We start from the raw sequence: 17,172 nt of genomic DNA, 5'->3' as shown, positions 1-17,172 counted from the left end.
ATGGGCACATTTGATTGCAATGTCTTTCTTCACTGATATCACCCAAGATGACATCTCTTTAACACTACCACTGGAGATGGAAATGTAAAAGCTAATGATCTGTCCCCACTTTCTGCCCCTAGAGCCCTACTCACTTCCAGGTGTTGGAGGTTGCTGATCTCCCTTCCTGCCTTCTTCCTGTGGGTCAAAGTTCATATGAAACTGTGCACACTCTGCAAGCCTCTTCTTCATCTTTTTCAACATTGAAGACATGGCTGTTGTTTGGAAGAACTGCTCTCCCACACTGGCACGTGTAGGCATCCTAAATATGACAAATGCATCAGAAAATTAATAACCCAGCCTGGTTTTTGTGAAAAATATGATAAGATGCTTTAACAATATGAAGTAAAAAGAAACTATTTTTTTCCACTAAAATGGCAAAAAAGAATACCTTAGTTTTTAACATTATAGTTATATTACTGTTACTGATAAAAATGACACCATCATTTTTAGGATATTGTATAAATTTAAGACTACATTACAAAGTTAACAGTCATATTCTAAACGCTTGATTATAGCATCCACACAAAACTCCCACAAAAGGTGTACTTACTGCGAGCCAAGAGAAGATCGGCCAAGGTAAAAAGAAAAGAAGCGCTGCCATATGACAGGAAGAAGGGGATGCTTGATGTCCGTGTCCAAAGCCTGCTGTGCCCATCTGTAAATGCTCAGTCTCCCCACTGTCAGTGTTGTGGGGATCCGCAGGTGCGCTTGCACATGCTGAGCACAAAACCTGACTTAGTGAACACTTTACAACCACTAATGATCATGATAATGATGAGAAGGAGGTGAATAACAATGATAACATGATAAGGAGGATTGTGATGATGAAAATAAAGATGATAAGGATAATGATGGGGGGCAGGAGTAATGACAGCAACGAGATCATTATCATCCACTGCAGATATTTTGCTACTGTACCAAGCAAGGACATATTGGCACAACAAAATATCAAAAACATATGAAAGTTACTTCTACTTTCAGTCATGTGATTTTACTTCCTGCAGAATGACTTTTCATTGTGTAATGCAATCATTTTTATTAAAGGTCTTCTCAAGTTGTCCAAGCTATACAAAGATTCTGGTAAGCAGATTTCAGCACCCAAAACACAGTCATTTATTTATAATTTAATGTCAAAGTTAGTGATTTCCATCTGCAATCAGCAAGTATGCAAAATCTCATTTCTGTGTGAATATTACATGTCGTATTTGATACATCCATCATATTCCTTGAAAGATCTAATTTATTTTGTTCCGGCTGCAAAGAATAATATTTAGTTTTGAATAGTCTTAAGGTACTAAGCATGCATGTTTGGACCTGAGGAATGAGATGCTCAAATACCAGATGAAAACATTGCATCAGACAAACTAGACATTGAAGAACTGCTTTACACTGTTATGGTTAGCATGCTCAGTTTAAGCTGACCATAAAGTATGAGACAAAATTTTCATTGAGCAGCATATAAACGGGAAAAAAAAAATACTGGAAAAAGCAAAAATATCAGAGATATCCATTTTTAATAAAACTGTTATTTGTAATCATGATCAATGATTTGCTGTATCTACATCACCACCAAAATTTAAAGATAACTGTGCAGCCATTCACAGCTATTTCTAGTGGACAGAAATACTTGTCACCATTGTGACAGATTTTGAGAACACAGTACTACAAACACTGGAAGTTTTAGAGTGAAAATGTTGTGTTGTTGGACAAGAAAATACATTCTTACATATATTAGGCACAGGCCTAAGATACTATAGCAACAAGACCTTAAACATCTTTGCTTCTGCATAGTATATACTATCCAGGAACAATTAGGAACACAGCATCACTGTTCGTACATGACAGACTATATTCACGGACATAAATATTATTATACAGGCATGATAAAGTCAGCTATACAGATATAAATGAAGCTGACCCATTGTCTTCTCTAAATGAATAATTTAGGAAAGTAGGAATTCTTTCCTGCGCATAATGGCACGTGCTTCCATTGTACTTGCACTTTTGAGATTTAGTATTTTCTATGCAGAGAGAGACTGTGTTCAGCCATGCTTCTCATATCAGGTCAGATACAGCTTCAGATGGAGATTTGATCAGGAAAGGAAATGGTCTTTATAAATAATTATAAAATTAATTTATACATATTTATTTATCAAGATTCTGTTGAATTCTACAAAACTGTGACAAAGTATTGTTGGGACATCTCTTACAAAACATTTTTCATAAAGTACTCACACACAAAATATTGACCCAACAGCAAGCTGAGTCAAGATCCACGTATTGCTGTGTTACACTTGCTGCCAAGATACCATATGAAAGCATAGTAACAGAAGAGTAGAAAGATGTCATTGTGGATAAACTACAGTAATGAACACAACATGACCTGCCCAGTGGTAAACTGTGGGTAACCCTTACCTTCAAAGCCATCTCTAAGGAGATCCCTGCTGTAGACAGAAGCTCGTGCTGAAGTCCTGGCCAGACCCTGGATTCTACCTCACAGATACTCTCTACATGAAGAACTTGTGTTGCCAGCCAGCCAAACTCTGGAAGTGATGCCTGCTCCATCAACGAAGGTGGGCCCTCACCACTACTGCCAACCCAATTCAAAAATCCACCACGGGACTTTGCCTCACTTTGCCGTTGCTAAAACAGGACAAAAAACAATTTCCCAATACTTCTTAATCTATACGATGGGAGCCACGGATGAATTCTGCTCTACCTTAGCACAGCTTGCACAATCACAGATTTGAGATTTTGTTACTTCATAAACAAATGACAATAATGAGAATTTCTTAGGGCACTCCCCATATGCATGCACTTTGAAACATTGTCACCCTTTCTATTTGAGCCAATCAGTGGTCAGCTTAGCAGCCCTTCTATTTTTTGCTATCTAGAAAATTATCTGTGTTTCCAACCAACAGAAGAGTACATTATGAACAGTCATATAAGATGTTTAGATCTTAAAAGCCTTCGGTTATTTACCATGACAACATCATAATACTTAAGGTCTAAGACACTGACATTAAAGTAGTCACGGAAAAGAGCATCTAGCTTCTCCCGAGCTCCTTTCTGTAGATAGCCCCAGCGAACCAGGTTGTCCAGAATATAGCAGCAGTTCCTGCACACAATAAGTACTCCATGGCATTCAGTGAGGCATTCATATGACACTTGCTGTTATATGCAAACACAAGCTGTAAAAACAAGATGTACTACAAATCTGTTGAACCAAACTACCATATATATTTATATACCAACAAAGAAAATTAGAAAAAAAAAATTTTAATAAATGTATGCATGTGTGTGCATGCACATATATGTTATAAGATAATCCTTATACTTTGCATATTTGACCCTCAAAACAGATTACCCAAAATATCCAATACCTGTCAGTTAGAAACTTGGCCACTTTGAAGACAGCTCTTATCCAGAAGAGTAAAACTGGTAAGGCTTCACTGCCATCCAGCCGTGCAGAAATCATAGCCTGTTTACAACAAATATTTAAATTTATATGATAACCAGAATTTTCTTCCTTTTATAAGGTGTTGCATTTTTAACAACATCCTACCCAACATAAATGCCTTCTTCCTCTTATTCCAACCATCAGACACAACCATTTTATAATTGTCTATATTTATCTGCAAAGCATCTTTGCATAAAAAATGCAAGTGACTGAATCATCAGTTAAATGTATCTAGAGAATTATACCCTTTTACAACTTTTAAAGTTGAATTATGGTTCACAATTTTATTATTTATAATAATATTTATTAATAATAATTGATAATTCATAGAGTGCAATATCTCAGCCAAAGGCAAACTCATTGTTCTAAACAAGATTGTGAAACAGGCACAAAGCTGAAGAACGAAGAACAATGCGAAGTCTTGTTGTGTTCCAACAGTGAAGGGCAATCACTGCAGATTTAACGCTAACAACTTCAGAGAATAAGGGTTAGTAACATCAGGAGAATACTGAAAATACAGTGGGAAATCTTGAGACTATTAAGAAAAGCTATCATACGAAACTGCAAAAAAGGTGATTATCACTTCAGTTTATACACCTCAGTTTAAGGTTGATGCCGAAGCAAGTGAAGCATGGCAGAGTGGAATCAGCAAGTAGATCCAAATACTTCACACCAGAATAACATTGTATACAATTAACTGCAAAAAAGATGAGGGGAGAAAGCGCAAACAGAAGCACGTGTGAGCAAATCAAATCAAAGCATGACCACAACACAGGAGCAAAATCAAGGACAGCCAATTCCCTCAGCCTGTTATATGATGGGACAGAACTCCAATTTTCAAATATTTCAAAGACAGATATAAACGGAAACATGAGAATAATAAATTTATCATTACCTGCATCATCTGGGTGAACTGACGGGTGACCACACCTGGAAACTCCACCCCAAGAACGAGTTTTGTCACCTTCAGAACATTGTCATCAGCTGTTACGATCATTTGCAAAATCTTCTGGAAACTGCAGACATCAGAACATCAGAAAACTTTATAAAGGCATCAATTATTTTCCTACTGTAGTAATTTGAAGGTGTGCTACAACAAGACAAAAAAGAGGGGCAGGCAATCAAAATAACTGATCTGAAAACACTTAAGAGTGTACTCCTCTAGCAACCCCAACCCTGCAGCATCTAGCTCAGGACACCCTTTAAGATTCCAATCATGCATACCCCCATGATCACTTTGGTTAGGAAACTAAATAGTGGGAAACTGGTTAGGCAGGTGTCTGGTTTGGTTCCAGCTTCACAACTACCTACAGATTTAATAGACTAGTGGTTTTAGCAATAGATGGTTTGATATCAGTGAAGTGGTGCAGGAAACAGGGAAGCAAAGGAGGCAACCGCCCCCTCAAAAAAGATACTGAGGAAGAACGAATATAAATGTCGCTCACTGTCAGTATGGAATTTGCCACCCCCCCATCCCCAAAACCAAGTATTCTCCTAGGCCACTGAGGTGTGAGGCAGCATACTTCCCCCTCCAAGTTAATCTTAACTGCGGATTGGACACCTGACAATTCAGAGGGTCAGGCAAGGTTAAGCAGCAATGATGGCCTCTCTAACACCTCACCCTTCTAAGACTGGAAAGTCACAGGACAGTGAGGGGTAACACCTCACTTCCCTAGGACTATAAAGTCGTTTACCTTTGCTTAATTCATGGCAAATTAGATGGATGGGCAATAAGACAGTTCATCTTTGTGCAGTCTGCTTGCTGCTGACTGAAGGATTTTTGAAACCTTCTTTGTGATCAGTCTTGTAAATGCATTACATTTGTAACATTGTAAATGGCTAACCTTTCATTATCTAGAAGATACTGTGGAGTGGCGATGAAGAGAGGAACAACACAGCTCAGAACATGGATGACTGTGGAGAACTGGCTGGAAGTGACCAGTGTCAATAACATGTCAAGACCGGATGTAAGAAACTGGCCAGTGCTGAAAGCATGAAGAAAATTCTGTTGAGTCCTTTGATAAAATGCATAAAAATGAATTTAATATGAATTTTAATAATTCATGATTCTTTCAAAGGATAGGAGATCTTGCAGTAAACAATCTTACTAGCCACCATGCACTGGGAGCTTATGTTATCTGAAGGTGATAAGCTGGAGCTCTTAATCTGCTATTGTTTAATACACAATCTGTGTTGCAAAGGCTACAATATGCAAAAACAAACAAAAGATGGATTATCTACATCTACCTGACAGTTTTATTTTTCGTTACACAATGCAAGTTACAATAGACATAAAGGATAGAGAAGCAGCATACTCATGCCCCACATCTGTCATAGTCAATGCCAAGTAGCAGGCCAGGGGGTTCTTGTTGCGCACAGCCATCACAATAGGAAGTAAATGCTGATCTTGATGAAGGGCAAGAGGCTGAAAACGATTAGATACTGCAGCCCGTGACATCATCAGGGTACTCTCATGGTGAAGTTTTAATCGAAGAGCTAGGGCCCAGACCCAGTTGTTGAATACTTGCTCCCGTGAGCTTTTCTGACTCACAAAAGCTGCCATCTGGTACAAAGAAAATGTAATAAAATCCTTTTCATTTGATTTGTATTTGAGCTGTTGTCAAACACTACCTGACATGTCCAACATTTTAAACTTTTTCAATTTGAGACAACAGTGAAGAACAGTTTACTGGACCCTCATTTATTCTGTAAACAAGATAGCTGAAAGGCTCTTGGAGCTTACATCATTTGAAGTCATTGTGATAAGCTGGAGCTCTGAATCTTTTGTTTAATACACAATGCTGTACTTAAAAATTAACTGGACCAGAACATTTTTAACAGATTTTACTTCTTGAACTCCAAGAAATGATTTAAAAGCTAGCAATATAGAGTGCATGCATGGAAAGAAGTAAGAAGTCGTCCTCCTTGGATTAATTTAAAGAGTCAATAAAAAGCAAGTGAGAATAATTTTACCTGCTTCATGCCTTCTATTATAAGAAAGCTGGCTTTCCTCTCAGAGACATACTTGATGTAGCTCTCAATCAGAAGTAGTGCCACTTGTCTGTGCAAGCGTATGTCAAGCACAAGCTTTCCTGTCTGCAATGTGGAAAAGACATAATGGCAGCCAGTTTCCTTATTACTGTTTGCATGACTAGTCTGAATGTTAATCAGTTGTCTTTGTCTTTACATCTCTTGCTACATTTATGGCAGTTGTACATGGATTGTGATGGATCTTCAAAACTTATCTTTCATGAGTAGTAAAAGCTATTTTCTATGGCTTCTCCATAGCAAATTCTTTTTTTCTTGCCTTTGTAAACTTATCAAACATACAATCTTTACAGTGGAAATACATAACACAATCTTTCTAACCTCAGAAAACACATCCCAGTTCATTCTCTCAAGCACCAGACGGGCAAGCTGGTTTTCTGTAGTGGTAAGGTCAAAGTTGAGAAGCCATTGTCTCAAAAGCAGCATGTCAGGATCTTGAGGAGACCAAATACTTGCAGGCATTTCTTGGAACAAGTACAGTGCCATCTGTGGTGATTTTAAAAGACTGTGAGATGTTAATCCTTTCATCAACAAGGAATGAAAGCCGATCTTCATCATTAATTAGATGAAATTCTTTCCTTCAACAAGGAAAGCTGATTTGAACACAGCCATCCGAAAAATATTATTGATCTATGCATGGGCAGATAAAAAGACCTGGGCACAACCTTGTACAAAAAAGCAAGTACATTATTTGCATGCACAAGAATAATAATAATAACTACTCATTAATTGTTACTGTTAGTAATTTAACAACTCATTTATCTTAGGGAGCATTACCCTGCTCATGGAATCCAACATTTGTGTAACCTTGGGATAAATTTACAATCCAAAGTCAAATATAAAGGTGGAGACACAAGCAAAACCCTGAAAAAAAACAGCAGAAAACCACATTTATGTCATACTCACCGTTCCCAGCTGTGGCATGACAACTTGGAGTCTTCTCAGCAGCATGGAGAGGGCAGTTGGGTGTTTCTGAATTATGGAACACAGCAGTTGTCGCCCAATTTTGAAGCAGAATTCACGAGTGTGGTCACAGATGTAGGCAATCTGGTGATGACCACAACCTCAGTACAGCTCAAGTAATGCATGGTGTGAGCAAGCCGAATGTTTTAACTAAAATCTCATGGCAGCAATAATGTAACTAACAAGAAATTGTTCTTTCTTTCCAGCACAAAACAAAAGATCTTGTTGTATCAGCTAGCTGCCTCAACATGAACTTTTACTGTAACTGTAGCTATTGAAACTGGTTTGAGTCAAAGTTCTACACATCTGTGCTCACCTCAAAGACCTGCAGAGTGACACATTCAATGAACTCATCTTCTTCAAGCGGACGAGCTGCTGCCATGTTGGCGAATGTGGTCAGCAAAAATTCAGACTCTGACCTAGGAAGACTCTGCAGGGTGTCAGCCAGCTGTCTACGACTTTCAATATCTGCAAAAACATTATTTTTTATAAAATTATTTTATTATTTTAGTTTTGTCAATTTTACATTTTTTTAAATTGCTTTCTTGCCTCTACGTAAATTGTGGCAACCAAAAAAATCAGAGAAGGCTATCTTTATCCTACACTTCCTTGAGAGATGATATTTCTTGGGTCGTCATTTGCAGCTCAATTAATTTAACATTTTTTATGTTAAAGGCATCTCCATTTCCAAAAGGAAACCAAACTGCAAAAATGGCACTTAAACCTTTAGTTCCAAGGTTCTTGGTGCTTTACAAGGTAGTTTAAATATTTATATGTTAACTTATGTTGACAGAGGTTGGTAGCTGAAAGGTATGGCCTGGAGTAAGATGGAAGAAAGAATGATAGCACAAGCATGTATGTTTACTGAGGTGACTGCTGCCCACTGACTGGGCCAAAGCTGGGATAGCTTACTGAAAGGCAGCTTCAGTTGCTGACTTGGCACAAAGCACCACCACCCAACCCACCCAATTACTGGGTCTCTGCAGTGACTGGTGAGTAAGGAATTTGACAGAATGCCCACAATATTACTGATTAGAAGCTCTGCACTTTCCGTGTCATATTGCATAAAACAAGGTATCCTCTGGTTCACCTTTCAGGATACTCTGTCCTGCATCAAGAGAAAAGCTGAATGTGCTGCAGCATACTTTGCATGATCCACAGTATTCAGCAATGTGGCAAAGGAAAAACAGGTTATCATATATTTTACACACCTTTCATATCCTCTTTGCATTTCTCAACAGATGGAAGGGCATCCAGGTCAACAGGTTGTGCCTGCTGCAGTAACCATAGCAACCGCCAAATGTTGCCAGCAGATAAACATGTGAATGGCATATCAGCCATGAACTGCCAAGAACCAAGTCTGCAATCACAAAACATATTATCAGGTTGCTTATACACTTCAGATTGTCTGATCAACAAAAAAAGCCAGAGTCATGTATTGAAAGACAAAGTTGCAAGACATTTAAAGCAACTATTTATCAGAAGTCTACAAGCAAAGGCCTAATGTAGTATAGAAATGCAATTTTTCTACCAGCTACAATAAATTTTAATACTCTGATATATTTTAAGCAAAAGTAGATATTTTCAGATCAATATTTTGTTGTCTGTAAACACTTCTTTAATTGCAAAATATATTTTGTAGTAATTATATTGCAATCATACTGTCAGGTAGAGAGATGGGGAGTAGTAATTATGTAGTAATTATACTGTCAGGTAGAAAGATGGGGAAACAAAAAGAGAGAGATTACATGTATCTTCATGGATTATTCTTTTCATATAATTTTATTTTAATTCCTAATGGCCCATTAAGGTGTCAAAAGAATAAAATATCTTTGATCTTGAATATCGAACATAAAGATCAAAGGTTTTCTGGTCACTAGGGTATTGTTGCACTGATAAGAATTTGTGTACAGTGAACAAAGATGAAGAATGTAAAATGCTATATTACTACTCACTTTTGGGCTGTGAGAATTGTGTAAGTTGCCCTCATGAACAGCTGATCAAATTCCAGCTGCAACCTCTCCAATGAGGCCGATGGAGCCAGAGGACCATAATACGTCTTAAAGTTCAACCAGTGGTCAGAGACAAAGGATATTGTTTGCCTGGAAATAATTAAGGCACTCATTAGCTTGAAACACAGACCCAATTTCACATTTTTAAACAGATCTCATATTAAACATACTCTAAAGATTGTTGCAGAAATCTCCTTATGAACAGCCATGAGTCTTTTCCTCACCAATAAGCTTAAAGTAATCAAACCACCACAAATAATAATAAAGAAGATAATATCAACGAAGGACAAAACAAAATGATTTTCCGCTTCCTGATGGAAAGTACACATGACTTTGAGGCAGAAAGCTGTCAGTTTGTGGAATGCGCAGGCATTTGATGGAAAACTCCCCCTACAAAGCCGTCAGAAATGTACTGTTTATCAAGAAAGGTAAAGGCAGAAGAAGAAGATTAAACTTTACCTCTCACTTTATGCCCCAAGTATAGTAAGCCATATATGTTTACATAACAAAAATCTGTTACTTAAATTCTTAACATTCACCTTATCAGCCGCCCCAGGCGCTTGTTCAATTGGCGATACCGAGCCATGCTGTAAGTGTTCAGGCCGTCTCCCAGAAGCATGATCCATGTTGTGCAGAACGCAAACAGCTGCATCATGACAGGCTCGGTGCAACGACGCACGTCATACTGAGCAATGCCTGGAAATTACAATGCTTGTGTAGTATACAGAATCTTTGCTATCATGTTTGATGTTTAGGTACTCAACAGAAAATTAAGTCACACTGCACCGGTATATGCATGGCCTTGCTACTCACAGCATATTTTGAGATGTTTTAATAATAATAAAAAATGCACAATTTGTAAAGTGCGTACTCACATTCCTAAGGAGCATGCTCTTAGCGCTTAAGAACAAGAAGGAAACATGGACAACATATGATGAACAGGAAAACAAACAAATAACATATGAACTATAAAGAATAAACAACCGTACTAAACGAAGAATAAAATTAAATACAGAAAACAATTTACACTTTCTATTTACCATTTTCATTCATGGGAGCTTGCAGCAAATAAGCAAAGATAGCATCCAGTGGAAACTGCTGCAGCAATGCCACGACATCATTTTCATGTAGGTGTAACCAGGCTTGTGCTGGGTCCTCATCCTATCAGGAAAATAGTTCACAGTATCATCACAAATAAATAACCTGCAACAACATCACTGTTGCTATCATCATTATCATTGTCATCACCACCATCATCATCATCGCTGCTTTCTTACTGCTCCTTTTTCTTCATGACTCAAAACTGTTTAAAGATAGGTTATTTCCCAGGGTGCATGACATTTTTCCCCCAAGTTGATTATTACATGCTTGGTATAGTATGATTTTATGAAGGCACTAAACTATGCACCTATCTGCAAAAAATATTGAGAATGAGTATTATAATCATTGAGATGAAAATCAACTAACTTCTTCTCCATCAGAGTCGACAAGTATCCATGCTCTTTCCAGCTGCAGGCTGTTTTCAGTCACATTGACACGCATGTGGCACATAAAGGCCTCTCTGGCTCTAACACAGGATATAGATACCATAGCATGAAACCTGCTTTAACCCACAGAGTATGCATTTTTAACATTTGGAAAGTAACCTAGGTGTCCACTAATCCCCCTATTTTCAAAACAATCATAACAAATATCTATCAACAATAGAAGGAAATTACAAGCTTAAAACAGGCAAAAATCAACTTTTTCTATATGAGCTGATCCTGAAACAGTACTTTCTTTTAAATGCAAAAAAATTCGATATGGAAAGAAAAAAAAAAGGTTTTACAAAACACCTACAGTCTATCCAATAGAAAACTTTTGCAATAAACAACCTTCAAAATGAGCAGCTGTATATTTAAGATTATCACCTGGAATTTATGTTGTTATTTATAAGCCTTAAACTGAGTCATGCCAGTTCTTATTGATTTTCATTTCTCTAAGTTTATCATTTTAATCAGCCATGAGTTTTATTATCTGTTTTACTTGTTAAGGGGATTATGGCAACTTTAAGGTAATTTCATTCAAAAATGGCTCCGTTACAAGGTGTTACATGAACCTCCCTTTGGCATTGTGCAAAAAAATATGTACATTAGGACAATATGTGCACTCATTATACTAATTCAGGGATGAAAGATGAGTACGGCATCTTTACACTCACAGTGTAGCAATTTGACTTCAGACATTTTTGCAAAATCAAGGAAACCATTTTTTTCTTTGTTGGAAGTGAGGTTTGTCACTTGTAAGTGCATGATATAAAATTAGAAACTTTTTCTTCACCTGTCACACCAAATGTACAAAAAGAGCCATCCATGGATTTTTTTTTTTCTTTTTGCTGTCCTGTGGATGTGACTCACCTGACAGGCTGTAGGACTGTGGCCAGACATGTAACAGCATGATCAAGGATGGGACTGCCCACTGCAGTCTGCAATGTAAGACTTGTCGGCGGAGGAATCTGCACTAAAGTTGCTGCCCATTGTCCCACTCCTGCTGGTGCTCGCAGAATATGGTTGAGGATGAAAAGATGATCCTTAAAGGTGGCAGCCCGCAACAGAGCTGATACCTAGCATTGGAGAGTGGAAGAAATTTGTCACACATACCCTTTGCAATCCTTGAAATACAAACCTGGGCACATTTTACATCCACTTTGTAAGCTATGAAGTGTAAAAGGAAGTACACAACAGTATGACTACTCACAAGACGTTCTGTCCATCTCCGAATATTTTCCACAAATTCTGTGTCCCGTGTGGGCTTGCGATGGAAAACAAACAGCACAGAGATACATTCCTTCAATCTTTCTGCCTGTGCTTGAACATCTTCTCTTGCAGTATACTCTGTGGCTGGATTAAAAAGAAGCACTGAGAAAATCATTTCACTTTCACTACCTGTCATCCTTTCATTTAGAATTATTAGAATTATAAGAAATGATTATTATTTAGGCCTACATAATATTAATTCAGAATTATAATACACTCTTCATAACATAAAACCCATATGAGAGAACTGATGAAGATCTTACCAGTAACTGGTGCTGTTCTGGGCATGTCCCGGAAATGAGGGCAGCTCATAAAAAAAGAGTGTATGTATGACTCCACCTGCAGTCTGTCACAGAAAATTGAGATGTAAATATCCTGCATACACCAATCTATTAGATTTGATGATGCACTGTACAGTTCTTTTCTTCTTGTTTCACAAAAGTATATATATATATACACCCACCCACCCAAATATACACACATGCAATGCATAGTCACAAATCTCATTATGACCTGACTTCTCTCTTATAAAATTTACTCTAGTGCCATAAATAAAATAAACTCTATGCAGCATAAATACACGACAAAGGAAAGTGAGACACAAATGTATGCACAATATAAGTGCATTTATTTATGACAGTTTCGAAGCAGAAAATCAAATTTAAAAACTGCAGTACCAAGCTTTTTTACCTTGACATCTGAGCAGAGTAGGCAAACAAAGCTAGATCACCCTGCATTTCACTTCGAATAGACTGCAGACAGGATGCCATGTTGGTAAGAGCATCCCTGTTGAGTTTACACTGCTCGTATGTGTGTAGTTTGGTCACCCTACTGCCATCTGCACACTGCCCCTGGCAGGCCGAGCAATTCTCTTTTTTAAATCACAATTTTACCACGTAAAGGTAAAATACTTTTAATTATAAACTATATTTTTTTAATAGACACAGACAATGGATAATTTAATAGACAAGAAAATCTGTTCTCCCTCTGTATAACTTCACCTGTCCTGCTGATGAGGAACTTTAGGCAACAAATATTACTCTTGGCTATGGTGCGATACAACTTTAAGTTGTAATTCATGTAGCTTGGAAAAAAAGAAAGTATGCTGCACAGGAAGTTTCAAAAACTAAAATGCCGAAAATCTTAAATTACCTCCACTTGAATAGTGTTCCGAGTTACAATCCACAGCTCTGCCTGCACCCGTTCATAATTCTGTCGGAGTGCTTTCAAATCTTCCTCCACGCTAAGCAAGCTCTTGCGTGCCCGAAAATAGTTCATTAAAATCTCATGGAACTCGTGGCCTGCTCTCTTTTCTTCATTCTACACACACACATTTGACAATGATGGAGAAGGTATTGTGCTCTGTCCTCAATCTCCCACACAATTTGTATTTATCAAGCCAATAAAATGGAAGAACAGCCCAATCAAGACAGTAGCATCATTTTTGTTTTCAAAACAATAAAATGGAAAAGTGAGATGATGAAGATGGTACCACTCCCTATTCCCAATCTTTCACATAATTGTTATTATCAATCAAATGAATGAACACGAAAAATGATCAATTTAAATGAAAGATGCAAATAATGAAAAGTATTTCCTGGTTGTAGCTAAAATCGCAGCATATAGTTCACCTGAATAAAGCTTTCGATGAACTGAGGGTTGTTCTGCAATTCCACGTTGTAGTAAAGATGTGTGAGCTCCTCAACTGACAATGGTCTGAACCTATTACCAACCTCCATCAACTCTGGATACAACAACTTTGGACGTCGTGCTTCCTCTGCTGCTTGTATGCTTCTCGTCTCAAGAGTAGAGCACTCACCTGCTGGAGTAGCAAGTTGTGTACAATCTGCTGGAGTAACCTTCTGCTCTATTGCCTCTACAAATGTCGAAAGAGAAACATCTACCAACGGTGCTGATGATGAAATTGCATCCACAAACAAAGGTGTCTTTATGGCTGTCTCCTCAGAAACTGTTTCAGAATAAGGCTCAGGTGCTGATGCATGAATGCTAGGTAAATGTAAAGAATGTTCATTGGACTTTTCAACGCTCTCTGGTGCTGAGGGGAGGGTTTCTTCTGCTGGAAGAGAAGCAGGCACACTGAAAGAGTTAGACACTGACAGCTGTTCAACAAGATCAGGTGACTGATGCTGTATTAAATTCATATCCCCATAATGTTCCATGTTTTGAGAGTGTACAACACTAAGATGTTCTCCACTTTCAAAATTGTCCACAAAATGTTGTTTTACAGAGTGATTATCTTGCATGTCAGTCACTATTGATTCTTTGGGCAACTTTTGTGTGCAGTCAGTTTGATGCTGGTCTAAAACAATGCCTTCACTAATGGGTAAATGAGTTACAGAAAATTCTTCTTTTGGTTCTAAATCTGTGACTTGTAATCTTGCATCGAGTTCAACTGTATGCTTAATCTGCTGTTTGGGTAGACCGTCTGTCACAATGTCATCCACTCCTGAACTTGAGAGTTCTACTCTGCTCAATGCTACATTTTGATTACACTGATCATGACCACTCCACTGTGTTTGACCTGATAAATCATGCATGAATGCAGAAATCTCTTTCTGCATTCTTTGCTCTGGGTCTGGGTCAGATTCTCTAAGGTCTTGGTCATGTAACAACAATGCTTCTAGCTTAGATCCTAATTCTTCAGCACCATCAGTTTCTAGATCAGCTACAGAAAGACAATTACTACTATTTCCTTTTGTACCATCAAATACAGTGTCATCAGTTTGTTGCAGTACTGGCACTTCCAAATTTGCAGAAGGGTGTTGAGTTTCTTCAAATGTAAGCTTCTCTGGTTCCAAATCACCAACAGCCATTGGAGGTTTGTCTTCTGTGCGATTCTTCACAGGTGATTCTGTTTTTGTGCTGCCTTTTTTGCGTTCCTGGAAAAGTAGATTAAATATGATCTTCACTTTGAAAAGTTCTTGCTGCTGTTATTGATAAATTAGTATTAATAAATTACTGTAACTGTTAACATTTTTTGTTGTTGTTGCTACTGAGATATTAAAACAACTTCTGTACCTATCATATTGATAGTGTAAGGTAACATACAGTGTGTTCAAAAAACATTATCCCAAAAGGAATATACCATATCCTTTCACGTCTGCTCTTTTTCCCCATTGAGGATGCACACACACGCAAGCGTGAAAATTGGTCGTTCCCCTTTGTACACTTTTCATTGATTCAAATACAGTCTGTTGAGAGTGAATACCTATAGGATTTAACAACTGATTTTTTTTGTACAGGCAACTGTAGATCTGTTTTGAACACAAATAAATGTACCATAAGAAAACACACTTAGTTTCGATTTTAAAATATATGTATAGCCAAGTATAAAATTAGTTATGATCCCTTTTAGGGAGTATAATAATAATGCGCAAACGGCACAAAGCAAACGCCTTAATTTTCGATTTCGTGTTGCTGTTAAGTCGTTGGATCTTATCTCTGCGGTTCACTTGAAACATTAGGTTCATAAAGAGCATTTAACTCAGCTCCAGTACACTGCGGATTTCATTGTGCTTTAAATTCTGTTTAACAGGTTTTTTAAAATACTAATACCTTATGTTTATGTGATTTGCGAGGCTCCCTCACCGCTTCCGCCATGGTTGTTGTTTTGGTCATGTGACAGTCATGAGATTTTAAGCTGTAAAAAATGCTTACGATGTAAAACAGCTTTTCATTGGCTCTAACAAACGTAACTTTTTTATCTCTCCGTAGACAGCTGTATTATCTCCCTTCAGCTAGTGTTTTACGGGTCCTTGACGTTCATACAGATCGCCTCTTCTTATGGGTGGTAGAAAAAATATAAAGTTAATTCTTTCGTAATGAAACAGAAAGGAAGATTACAGCAGAACTAGTTTTATACTTTGTATCATGAAAACAAATAAAAATAATCATTATAATCAATACTTTTGGAAAACATAATCTTCTGAAAGTTCAACTTGCTTATCTAGCTGCTATGTATCATCATTGATAGAAGAGGAAAACGTGGGACCACTGATCAAGGGACAGTGGTAATTAGACTAGCAATTGTCGTTTCACATATCCCATGACATTGACGTGACTTTTTTTCATTTCATTTTCACATCCGTTCCTACAGGTTTTTGTCCAGCCATGCAAGGACATATATTGGAAAGAAAAAAGACATTGTGTGTGTGTGTGGAGAACGAACGAATTAACGAATTCTTTATTGAGAAAACCCTTCGGTTTGTTTTAAGAGGGAAATTATAACTAAAATAAAACAGCATCAGCAATATTTACAGTAGCGTTACATTTTGCCTGCTAACATTTTGACCTATATGTTCCCGACAATTTATAATTGTACCAATTTCATTTCTATTTACTATGTGATTGATGGTTGTTTCTGAGTTATCTAAAGACTCATGTGATTCCATCTGTACCCTGTTCATATGGTATTCTAGATTTTAAAACATTAACTTTCGATCTATAATTGTCATAGGCAGGACAATCAAACAGCACGTGCACTTCATCTTCAATCTCATGCCCGCACCGGTACATCAATTTTGCACCTTGATGGGTGATATTCCAAACTTAATAAATGCTTCTCTAAAACAACGTATTCTTACATATTTACTTATATCTCAGGCTGTAAATGGCTCTTAAAACTAGAATACATCTCAAGTCTTTCACGTTGTGGCAGTCTTGTTGGAAACTATACATCTTTGTCTAAAGATTCTTAAAAAACATGTTCTTGTTACCGACACTTTGTCATACAAATCCAAAGCCATTTACACAGAAAAGTTCTTTTACAAAGAAAGCCCAAGCACGTTTACCGTTTTCTTGTAGATAATATAACACATTTCAAGCTTTTTAT

At 37.4% G+C, this 17,172-nt stretch overlaps 1 protein-coding gene across 2 annotated transcripts in view; it reads right to left on the bottom strand.

The window, feature by feature from the left end:
• Positions 1-16,011, bottom strand: part of LOC112571446 (ectopic P granules protein 5 homolog) — a 34,687-nt gene extending 18,676 nt beyond the window's left edge. For both annotated transcript variants that reach the window (XR_003100827.1, XM_025250422.1), the window contains exons 1-24: positions 15,897-16,011; positions 13,952-15,220; positions 13,473-13,640; positions 13,011-13,171; positions 12,584-12,666; positions 12,262-12,404; positions 11,922-12,127; positions 10,993-11,092; positions 10,566-10,686; positions 10,065-10,221; positions 9,469-9,615; positions 8,725-8,873; positions 7,830-7,981; positions 7,457-7,597; positions 6,872-7,036; positions 6,476-6,598; positions 5,818-6,065; positions 5,347-5,487; positions 4,398-4,518; positions 3,426-3,523; positions 3,064-3,160; positions 2,458-2,685; positions 593-759; positions 135-301 (exon numbers count right to left, since the gene is read on the bottom strand). Coding sequence is in view for 1 of the 2 variants with exons in the window: in XM_025250422.1 (XP_025106207.1) it covers positions 135-301; positions 593-759; positions 2,458-2,685; positions 3,064-3,160; positions 3,426-3,523; positions 4,398-4,518; positions 5,347-5,487; positions 5,818-6,065; positions 6,476-6,598; positions 6,872-7,036; positions 7,457-7,597; positions 7,830-7,981; positions 8,725-8,873; positions 9,469-9,615; positions 10,065-10,221; positions 10,566-10,686; positions 10,993-11,092; positions 11,922-12,127; positions 12,262-12,404; positions 12,584-12,666; positions 13,011-13,171; positions 13,473-13,640; positions 13,952-15,220; positions 15,897-15,959 (4,615 nt within the window). In the remaining variant the exon portion in view is untranslated. The remainder of the gene's footprint in view (positions 1-134; positions 302-592; positions 760-2,457; positions 2,686-3,063; positions 3,161-3,425; positions 3,524-4,397; positions 4,519-5,346; positions 5,488-5,817; positions 6,066-6,475; positions 6,599-6,871; positions 7,037-7,456; positions 7,598-7,829; positions 7,982-8,724; positions 8,874-9,468; positions 9,616-10,064; positions 10,222-10,565; positions 10,687-10,992; positions 11,093-11,921; positions 12,128-12,261; positions 12,405-12,583; positions 12,667-13,010; positions 13,172-13,472; positions 13,641-13,951; positions 15,221-15,896) is intronic.
• Between the last annotated feature and the right edge of the window lie 1,161 nt (positions 16,012-17,172).

Source organism: Pomacea canaliculata, linkage group LG9 (genome assembly GCF_003073045.1).
Source record: "Pomacea canaliculata isolate SZHN2017 linkage group LG9, ASM307304v1, whole genome shotgun sequence".
Classification (NCBI taxonomy): domain Eukaryota; kingdom Metazoa; phylum Mollusca; class Gastropoda; order Architaenioglossa; family Ampullariidae; genus Pomacea; species Pomacea canaliculata.
The sequence above is the reverse complement of the archived record's forward strand: the minus strand, read 5'-3'. Positions and strand labels throughout refer to the sequence as shown.